General features: G+C 38.6%; 2 protein-coding genes across 2 annotated transcripts; both read right to left on the bottom strand.

Annotated features, from left to right (window-relative positions):
* Positions 1-1,586: 1,586 nt before the first annotated feature.
* On the bottom strand, positions 1,587-6,954 carry LOC100888059 (kelch-like protein 2). Its single transcript, XM_003731020.3, has 5 exons — positions 4,784-6,954; positions 4,291-4,480; positions 3,054-3,344; positions 2,212-2,432; positions 1,587-1,853 (listed from the first exon to the last, which is right to left on the bottom strand). Exons 1-5 carry the CDS (start codon positions 6,906-6,908, stop codon positions 1,669-1,671), a joined length of 3,012 nt encoding a protein of 1,003 aa, XP_003731068.2. The 5' UTR covers positions 6,909-6,954; the 3' UTR covers positions 1,587-1,668.
* A 105-nt stretch (positions 6,955-7,059) lies between these two features.
* On the bottom strand, positions 7,060-10,150 carry LOC115929322 (serine-rich adhesin for platelets-like). The gene is made up of 3 exons (XM_030998067.1): positions 10,098-10,150; positions 7,289-9,410; positions 7,060-7,064 (listed from the first exon to the last, which is right to left on the bottom strand). Exons 2-3 carry the CDS (start codon positions 9,006-9,008, stop codon positions 7,060-7,062), a joined length of 1,725 nt encoding a protein of 574 aa, XP_030853927.1. The 5' UTR covers positions 9,009-9,410; positions 10,098-10,150.
* Between the last annotated feature and the right edge of the window lie 855 nt (positions 10,151-11,005).

The following is an 11,005-nucleotide window of genomic DNA, read 5'->3' as shown; positions in this document are numbered from 1 at the left end:
TGTTCTTCATGTGGAATTCATAAAAAGTCTAAAATACTTGAATTTTCGCTTTTTAATATATTTTATTTTAAGGCTACAAATAGCTCTCCATAATTTTTAAGTCCAACTAAGAGTTAAGTCTGACTTATAATCTTTGTGAAACACCCCCTGATTGTTTAGTGGTATGTTTTCAATGTATTTGTAAATTGATAGTGTGTGTGAAGCTATTTTCAGGAAACATGGTTCCAGGGTATTACCAATGTACTAATTTTACCAAAAATCGAAAATTCAGTCGCTAGAGTTATAAAACCTAGTCATGTTTTCATTTGTGTGTATAGTATGACTTTTTTTAAAGCAAATTGTTGATATCTTACATCTTTAAAAGCAGATCTTATTATTTCTTAATCTTAAAAAGCAATATATATATCTCTTTTAAGTGGGCTGAATCATACAAATATGTTGTCACTTAAGATTTGAAATATATTGAGGTTGCCTTCAGTACTACCACATTTGTAACTATTTGTATATCCTTATTCCATTATATTATTAGCATATGTTTAATGTGTTCTCATTTTTTAAATCGATTCATGACTGCATTATTGCAAACGTTTTTTTGGCTTGAAAATGGAGCTGATAATCCTGTACATGTACCAGTAAATTTATATTTATGGTTACTTTTACTCAATGAAAACATGAAAGTTTTACTCTTAAACTTCCTACACACTAATTAAGATTCGACGCTTGATGATTTTTTTTTTGAAACAGTAAGAACATTCACATAAAATACAGGCATGAAATAGCAGCATATGTGTAGAAAATGAACTCTAAACCAAAATGCATTCCAGAAAAATAATACTAATTTATATGAACTCGCTTGCATTCTCCCTCCCTCCCTCTCTCTCTCTCTCTCTCACACACACACACAATTAAATGTAGAGAATTGACTCTAAATTCGTATTGTATTCCAAAGAAATAATTCTATCACTATTTTACATGAACTTGCTTGCTCTCTCTCTCACGCCTAAGTGTGATTAAAATGTCATATTTATGCTTTGAAATTTATGTTTAAGGTTTATGTTTAAGATCTATGATTGATGTGTGGGTTTATAATAGTTGCAGTTGTTATGAAGTGTCGGGAACAAATCTAAGATTATACATTATTATGTCACATATTGGTCAATAGGTATTTATTATTACAAAAGCAGAGTATATTTTGTATCGATGAGTGGAAGAAATAATAAATCACAATTTGAAATCATAAACAAGGTCAAAGTGATTATTTTGTTATTTATTCACATCAGAATGGAGCCTGCAAGTCATAAGTACTTCAGGGTGTGATACATTTCTTGGAATTTGACCAACTTAGAGCATTCCAGCCGTTTTTAATTCTTGATTTGTATTTTCTCTGTAAATTGTTTTCTTGCATGCTTTTGATTTTTTATACGAAAAAATAAAACCAAACCAATTGCATATTGCACAAGTACAGCGCATCATTTCATATTTTAGTTAAAGATCTTTTGTTGACTAATGGTGTTTGCTAGTACGGTTGTGTCTCTAAAACTCGATCGTATATTTCGCCATTGTTGTTGGCTTCGTGCCATGTGGAATATTACATCCTCGGGATAGGTCTAAGGATACTATCAGATATTTTAAGCTTTTTATTTTGCTGAACATCAAGCAATCGTATCTTCAAGCGCGACGCAATGGCGAATGCAACGATACAGGAATGGCACAGCACGCATGTCCAACTCTAGACTCTAGCAACAGACTCCGCCTCAATTCCCACTTATCAGTCGCCGTGTCGAAGATTGATATGACGTCACCATCAGATTCCAAGAAAGGACCAGGTTTTCCGAGAACGACTATTTTGGGTCCTGCAAACATCCAAATTGATTATCAGAAAAAAAATTGACATAAGTTTGTAGAAAAGTAAAGATGGACATCGGGAATTACTTCAGCCCAAGCAGTATGAAAACAAAGTTCTTTCATTATCACTAATCAAAACATCTTTGGGTGAAAGATACAAAAAGTTACGTCTTTTTCATAATATTTATAAACTGTTCGACATTGGAATGGAGACGCTCGAAATTGTGATCTACGACCGCGATCAAAATTATGTTTAACTTTCTTTCCACTCACTCCCAATCAAAAGGAAACAAGAAAAAGAAAACAAAATTATAAACATTTCACATCCTCGTAATATACACGATTATCAATCCATAGCGCACTTACCTACAGCCACGGCATTTGCGCCGTAGTTTCCTTCTACGACGTCAGTTACATAACGCCACGATTCTGTGACGTCATCATACACGTCTACCGAAGACGTGGAGCTATCGTCATCGGGAAAGTGGCGTATGCAAGTAAAACCACCGACGAGAAAGAGACGTTGATTGATCCGCAGAAGAGAGGCGTGACATCTTGGTGTTGGCAGTCCGTTAATTTTTGACCAGCTAAATAACAAAGATGAATTAATTATAAAGAAAATCAGAAGAACCGTCTTGATTTTTGCAGCCTCATAAAATATAAGTTTACGACAAGGCCTTAAACTTTTGCAAGTGTGTGTGTGTGAGTGTTTGGGGTGTATTCGAACCGCGGCGGACAACCTCAACAACAACATGTGTAATACCAAAGTGTTTTCATAATCCAAAATTGAAAAAACGAGTGTTTTGGGTAACAAATTAAAAATACAGATTTATTGTTATTGTGGATAACAAAGGAGCCTACTTGGCTTTCACTTGAAGGTAGCACCGTAGCACTAACTAATCGAAAATGTTGAATTCTCTTTTCATTTAAGTTGAAGAAAAATCAATAGAAATAAGACGTTAATATCACTTATATAAATATAAGAATGGAAGTTGGTTTCTCCATAACCCTTATCTATGAGGGTAGAAATACTTGTATACTGTTGTCTATCATGCAACAAGTTCGCTTTGATTATGATGTATCTTGACTTTGGCGTAAAGTTCGAAGATAATTATCACATCCCGACAAAGACATTATATATTAAGCTCACTATCTATGGCCTTCGTTTATTTAAAGATTTTATTGTTCATATATTCTATAATGTATACCTGTTGTCATGGGGTGAATAACACTCGACGATCCCAGTCAGCTGTGTGTTGGAACTCTTGTAGAATCCATCAAAGACGCTTGCGCCTTTTTCATCGCCGGACTCTTTACTTTCATCCGCACTTTGAGATGATTGGCCACGACGATTGGTCACGTGATTGGTAGCACCACCGGCGACCCACAGGTGGAAATTGTACGGTGCCGCAGCCGTGGCATAGCGCGGGGAACTCAAGGGAGCTACCTGGCGCCAACTGTCCGTGTATGGCGAATACCGATCAACTGCCGCCAAAGCTCTGTTATTAAAAAGCGATTATTGAGCTTATTCAGGGAGAGGACTACTTTCAAGGCCTATAATGGCACTACGATCAAGAATGCATTTTTAAATGCACAACGTTTCTGTTCCAAAACTATAATAATACTGTAATATCCCCAGAAATTTCAAACTGATCAAAAAGCCTATCATGTGCTGGATGAAATCAGATAAACATAGGTGTTAGTATACGGTGATATATAATGATAATAATGTACACAAATGAATATAAAAGGATCACAAACAAGTGTTGGGAATTATGATTTTACGTCAGCGTACATGACTAACTTTCAAACTTTCCTCTAAGAAAATCACCTCTTTTCACCTTCACCTCTTTGTTACAGCACGTGACCCATTAGGAAATAAAACCAACGTTAATGAAACTCCTGCCATATATAGCAGGCATAATAATTAGCCTACATTCATTATCCTGATTTCATGGTGCGATTCTATAAAACGTGTAGTTTAGTAAACCCGTATCTTTAGAACCATGTGTAAATACAAAATGGAAAATAGTGATACATGCAAGGCCTATATAGTTTATTATTCAAGTGACGTATATCACGTAGCATGATTCATAAATATTTTCATTTGTCGGTCTATTCGCTTGAGAAAGATCACAGGAGTGCATGAAAGCTTTTGTAGACCTACTAAATCATAAAAATGGGCAGCTGCTTAAAATAATGTAACAATAATAGTAAAAACAACAATAATAATATTAATAACACTGGTAATAATAATTATAGTAACTACATGCCTTCATTGTATTTTTTAATGTTGAAAAAAAATAAAAGATGGCCTAACAACGCGATTTTAACATCAGAATATGATTTCAGGAGACAATACAATAGGCTACTAAAATCACGCTGGTTGATTACTCGACAGTTTTTGAGATTGTGTTCCATGCAGGACGATGAAAGATTTCTTACCCTCCGTCTTGCCCCTGCCCACCGATCACATAAATCTGCCCGAAAAGCGCCACCATCTGATGAAAAACCCGGGCCTGATCCAGGTCCGCGAGCCGATACCACTTCGCTTTCATCAGATCATACACATGGAAGAGGCGACTGGGTTGGAAATTGTTGCAGCTTGCATCACAGGGCAACTGTACATGACCACCTGTGTGATAAGATTATTTTGCGATAAAACATGTAAAATGTGACATAAGTAATTAGAAGATAATGGACTGACCTAAACTATTCCATGTCAAGATCAATTGTGTGTGATTCATGATCTTCCTTGGTTGTTATCAGATCTAAGACCTCACTGAACATAATGATCATAAAGTTTAAGGTATATTTATTGCTACTAGTATGAATTGTTTTAAATCAAGGAATATTGTACTTTTATTGATCATGACTTCATCGTTGTTTTAGGGGCCACACTTTAGAGAAGCGAACGGGGAAGAAGAAAAAAACTTGCCTGAAATGTAAATTGAGTTGTGGATATAACAGGCTGCTTGATGGTGCATGGCAACAGGTAGGTCTGCAAACGATATCCATTCTTCCCATCTTTTGCCACGTCCGCGGTCCAGCTTCTCGATATCACTGTGCACACTGTCCTCGTCCCATGTTCTGGATATACCACCTATACGCACTACCTGTATGGTTGTCTCATCCTCTGTAGATTCCTGGCTGCTACTTTCTCCAAGATCGTCATTCGATGCAACGGGAGATGCTGATACATCTTGCGATACGCTTACGCGAATAGGGGTTGTATCGATGTCATGGTATGATGGAAATGTCCCTGCTTTTGTATTCAGAGATTTGGACGATTTAGTTGAAGAGGGCGATTTCTCGATCGAAGACAATGACAAACCACCTTGAGAATAAGAGGGAGTCTGCTCTTCTTTCGATGAACTGATGCGTTCCTCTTCGTCAGACGTCTTATAGAAACGATCGCTGTTCTTAGCAGTGATGCTCTCGGAATCAATTATTCTTGAGGCGCGGCATCCAACCACTTCTGCTATGCGTTGCCTAATGATTGGAGGATCGAAATGGAGCTGATCTATTTCCAAACAAGATGCCCGCTTTCTTGCATCTTGAATGTAGCGCCTCACTGATTCATTGGAAATAGAATTGAGATGGCTCTTCTCGATGCGTTCGATTGTTTTAAGGGGTATGTATTCAAATCTCACGTGTCTCAGCAGCCTTAAATTCGAGCTGGTGTCCCTAGTGTGGTGCTCTAGCCACAGCAAGACAGCATGGAGGATATCTGTCTCTTCGTTTATCCGTAGGTTGTCGTCTTTCAAGATACACGATGCGTGTTCAACGGGACAGAGAGCGAAGTTTCTCGACGTGGACACCTCAACGAAATGTGTCCGAATGTAATTCAGAATCTCCCTGAGAAGGTCATGTAGACCTGTAGTTTGTGCCAGGCAGAACGCACCAATGCATTCACCTTTCCAGGTGTTCAAGAGAAACGTCTGAAGTGCATTCGTAAGACTTTTGATCGAAAGAAAGAGTGATCCTCTTAGAAGCTGAGAAACGTGAACGAACTGAATGTCAACATCACCTGTGTACATGTAACGAAGAATGTCACGGAAAACGTCTGCAGAAATATCTGATATGTATACAGTCAGTATATCGGTCTTAGCAGGAGTGTTGAGAAAGAATTTTTCGAAGTATTCACTGTTTGCCGCCAGTACCACACGGTGGGCCAAAAAAGCGTGATCCTCTACGACTATATTGACGTCGCAAAACTTGCCTTTCATCCACATGTCGTAGAAATACTTCTTTTGTGGCCCTGCAGACAGTACCATATTACCACGAATGGAGAATGAAGCTTCGGTCGCAAGAGTAGTGTCCATTTTGGCGTTGTTCGTGCCTGTCTTTGCGTCTTCTTGACTAGAAGATCTTATTGATGTCGCCAGATCAGTCTCGTTCTTTGGTTGACTTTCTTCACAAGAATCATCCGTGTCATGTGGCATACCATTACAATTTCGATTAGTCCGAATCATTGGTAGAGTGTTATCTTCATCATTTCTCGAAGTTGTTGGTAGATCAGTCTGTGGAGCACGGCCTTTTGGACGTGTAATACCTGCTTTCTTTATACGTTTTGGATATGTTAGAAAGACACGAGTTTCATTATCGAATTTGTCTTCAATGTTTTGGTTAGACCGAATTAAAGGTGGGGTGCTCGATTCGTCACCCTCTTTCAAACCGGTCCGTCGGTCATTTAACGGAACTTCTTTTCTTGGACGACCTTTCCCACCACTTGGATCATGAGAGGATGTATGTGGATATTCCAAGTATTGTGGACCTTGTTTCTCATCTTCAACGACAACACGACCCTTGGGCTTCATGGTAGCATTCGTATCGGTTTTTCCCACATCAGACATCGGATAAGACAGCTCTTGGGTCCGAGTTTGTTTAGATGGAAATTCGTCAATAGTTGTTCTCTGAAGTTGTTTACATGGTGTATCCGAGTCATCTAAATTATCTCTGGAGATTCGAGATCCCTGAAAACTACTGCCACTATTTTCATTAGAGGAGGACTCGTTTAGATATTCAAAGGGACGAACATAATCTTGCGTTCTTTTCCCCATGAATTCGTCATTGCCCTTTATACCTGCATTCTCCGTATGTGTTTGATGAGACAGTACGTGTCTTTCGCCATCTTGTCTTCCTTCATTTGTCCCTTTTATGAATCGATGGTTTTGTTTTTCGTCATTGTTTTTCGAATTGTTGATATGTAGATTATTCTCTGAAATATCAGACATCGGAAAAGACAGCTCTTGGGTCCGAGTTTGTTTGGATGGAAATTCGTCAACACTTTTTCTCTGAAGTTGTTTACATGGTGTATCCGAGTCATCCAACTTATCCCTGGAGATTCGTTTCGTTTGAATCGAAAGGTCGCTTCGATTTTCTTCATCATATCTCAGAAAGTTCGTTTGCAAGTCATTCTTTTCAATCTCTCCTTGAAAACTAGTGCCACCACTTTCATCAGAGGACTCGTTTAGATTTTCAGAGGGATGAACATAGTCCTGCGTTCTATTGCCAATTAATTCGTCCTTTCCCTTAATATCTGCATTCTCCGTATGTGATTGATGAGACAGTGCGTGTCTTTCGCCATCTTGCCTTCCGTCATTTGTCCCTTTTATGAAACGGTGGTTTTGTTTTTCGTCATTGTTTTTCGAATTGTTGATATGTAGATCATTCTCTGAAATATCTTCTCTTTGGAAACTACTGCCAGTATTTCCTCCACATGCAGGTACCTGTGGGTGTTTCGAGGAATGAACATCATCATGTTTCACATTATCTCGTGATTTTTCCTTTTCATCGGTGTCAGGATTTTTTTCCTTATCATGTTTATTAACTCGAATAGAAAAGGAAACATTGGTGGTGTAAGTAGCATCAACTTCAGACATTTCTCTACCCGCTATCAAATGAGAAGGCGCGGGGAGTGAAAATTGTATTGAAGTCATTTTATCATCATGATCATTTCCCTGAAATTGTTTACATGATTTTCCTAAGTCTTGTTTTGCGGGCTCGAACAATTGTCCCCTTATTGTGTAGCCATTTTTCGAATGGTCGGATGATATGTAATTCTGCGGAAGTTCTTCTTTTAGAAAATCATCACAGGATGATTCATGTAGACGTTTCGAACAGTGATTACAAAGAAGTTCCTCTTTTCCATCTCCATCTGTATTCTGTCCACCTTTTTGGCCGTGTTGGGAGAGCGATTCTTTGTCAACTGTTTCTTCGGAATATAGATTTGCATTCTTCAGATTTTTTCTTTTTTCTTTTCCTTTTCTGTCTGCTTTATAAGTTTCATTATTGTTATGCCCTTGAATAGAAAATGAAACCTTGTTGTCCTTGTTCTCCATCGATTCAGACACTTCCGGATCTTCAGTTTCATCTTTCAAACGGCAGGGATTATAGTCATTTTCATTTTCTTGAACACTTTGGCTCTTCGAAGCCACAGAATGGCTTTTATTTTCGCCATCAATATCTCTCAAAAGTGATTTTTCTTGACCTTTAATGGAGGTTTTCTTTGAAGTTTTTTGGTGCTTGTGAGAGAGATGTTTGGCGTTCGTTTCGTCTCCAAGAAGATATTCACTCTGTTCGGAGGCACGATGGGTATGAACTTGATTAACTCCAAGTATCTTTTTCGCCCTTTTACCATGATCCCTTTGCTGATACTTTGATTCCACGGAGCTCCTCTCTTTATGCTGGTCAGGGAATACAGACTGATCAGCATGATCAGTCATACTTGAGGGAGACGAACCTACAATTGAATCAGTCATACTTGAGGGAGACGAACGTACAACTGCATCAGTCATACTTGAGAGAGACGAACCTCCAACTGCAACAGTCATAAGTACAATCGGATCAGCCACACTTGCGGAAGACGAATCTGTATCTGCATCAGTCATACTTGAGTGAGACGAACCTACAACTGCATCAGACATACAAGAGGGAGACGAACCTACAACTGCATCAGTCATGCCTGAGGGAGACGAACCTAAAACTGCAACAGTCGTAAGTACAACCGCATCAGACATACTTGAGGAAGACGAACCTACAACTGCATCAGTCATACTTGAGGGAGACGAACCAACTACTGCATCAGTCATACCTGAGGGAGAAGAACCTACTACCGCATCAGTCATACTTGAGGAAGACGAACCTACTGCATCAGTCATACTTGAGGGAGACGAACCTACTGCATCAGTCGTACTTGAGGGAGCCGAAAGTACAACTGACGCTAATTGTTGATTACCTAACACTAGTCCTACACGTTTGGTGTTTACTCCATCTTTTCTCCTTCCTGTCCTGTTCTTTGACGACTTTCTCCTGTGTGTGCTCCCTAAAGAGGTAGATTTTCTACCTTCCTTACTTGTACCTTCTTCTCCACACTTTGACCCAACTGACTTGCTACTATCTTTAGTGAAATGACTTCCGGTAGATTGTGTATCACATTCCGATTTCGTGATCGAGACATGACTTTGAGATGTTGTCTGTCTTACTGGCCCTTTATCCTGTTCTGCACACCGGACATTCGTTGAACCACTTTTGTCATCACCGTAACCTGCTCCAGTCGAGTGCTGTAAAATTAAATTGGAAGTAGATTAGATATTTTAGAATGAATTAATCACACCAAATTTCGAAATGAGAAACCATTAAAATTAGAATACCCTTTTCCTCTTTTTGTTTTTGTTGATTCTAGAATAACTACGACCATTCGATAACACTTTTCGCCAAATCTTGAATGTGCCTACAGCTTGAAAAGTTATCTTTGGAACATAAAGTTGGATGAGGTCAATATATATTTTTAGCTCCGTTAATAGCATGTCCTACTGGATAAAAATAAATCTTTCAGCTTGCCGACATAGTTATGAATAGCAGTACTTAAAAGCATTTGGTGCTACTGAATGACTAGACTATGGCTTTAGTATTTAGATCTAGATTAACGTATATCTTAGTAAGATCCAAGAGAAAATGCGACAGGATTACTTTTGTTAATTTTCAAGACACACAACTCCCTTACTTAATTTCTTAATTTCTTTCATTTCTACAACACGGTGACTTAATTCTACAAAATAGGCCGACTAAATACAAATATCATATAGACTCTCTCAAAGGTGACTGCTTTATGACAGTCTGGAATGCTTGCGAAAAAGAGCTCATTGATCTGCCTTGGTTGTTCCCAACTTTTTCTTTAGCTTGCCCCACACATACCCCACCTCCCTCTTCTTTTTGATCACCATCACTCGTCTCTTAATAATACTTACTTGAATATCATGCTGAGTTTCTGCGATTTTTATGGGGCCTCCGGACTCGGCACCTTTCTTTAGATGTAGTGTGCTACCGACACAGATGTATTCGTAGTCACTGCACGTGCAGAACTTAGTGTTACCGCCATGATCCTCATCACTATGGCATGAGCAGAATTCTTCAGCTGCGCTCCAAAATTCTTCTCCATACTTTCGATCGCCCAAAGCAGTTTCAGGTAGGTGATTACTCATTTCCAACGATATCTCTCCAACTTATAATTCTGTTATGCTTTCATGATTGTTTATTTTTGAAAAACCTCTGCATCGAGAATAATTGCTTGATAATGGTAGAGATAGAGCATGGATGTGCAAGAGATGTTTACTTTGTTGTTGTTTGGGCCTATTGAAAATCTCCACGCATATGACGTGACCTACTTGTACGGGATCGATGTTGTAGAAATCTAAGGTAGCAATAACGCGCACGCGCATTTGAGATAGCGCATTGCGCGAATACTTTTCAACATAAATACATGTAATATCATTGTTACGTCAGAGAATTGTGGAAATGTCCATTGTGACGTGTGTCACGTGATAGCTGTATTTTTGCCCTTATGATGTCGCGCATTTGAGAGAGCGCATTACGCTTATCATTGTTACGTCAGAGAATTGTGGAAATGTCCATTGTGACGATGGTTGTTTTTTGCCCTTACGATGACAAGTTGAACTTGTCAGGTTTCTTTGCAACTAGATTACTAATATAACATGGTAAAAGCGCCGAAAAGATTTAAACGCCGTTTCATTTTCATGACCGGGAAATTCACAAAATGTAATCACCCAATTTACCATACCGTGACTAGATTATTTTTTCCCCGACGAAAAAAATAATTATGGGGAGGGGGCTATTTTCCAAAAAGATGACCTCTCTT

This window comes from Strongylocentrotus purpuratus, unplaced genomic scaffold, assembly GCF_000002235.5.
Source record: "Strongylocentrotus purpuratus isolate Spur 01 unplaced genomic scaffold, Spur_5.0 spur5_contig_858, whole genome shotgun sequence".
Lineage (NCBI taxonomy): Eukaryota > Metazoa > Echinodermata > Echinoidea > Camarodonta > Strongylocentrotidae > Strongylocentrotus > Strongylocentrotus purpuratus.
This window is presented reverse-complemented; position numbering and strand designations above follow the sequence as displayed.

Coding starts and splice junctions, on each gene's coding strand:
- LOC100888059 (XM_003731020.3), bottom strand. CDS start 6,908: ATGGGGAAAAGAACGCAAGATTATGTTCGTCCCTTTGAATATCTAAAC. Junction 4,481..4,783: donor CAACTCAATTTACATTTCAG/GCAAGTTTTTTT, acceptor CTTATCACACAG/GTGGTCATGTACAGTTGCCC. Junction 2,433..3,053: donor TATTCACCCCATGACAACAG/GTATACATTATA, acceptor TTTGTTATTTAG/CTGGTCAAAAATTAACGGAC.
- LOC115929322 (XM_030998067.1), bottom strand. CDS start 9,008: ATGACTGATGCAGTAGGTTCGTCTTCCTCAAGTATGACTGATGCGGTA.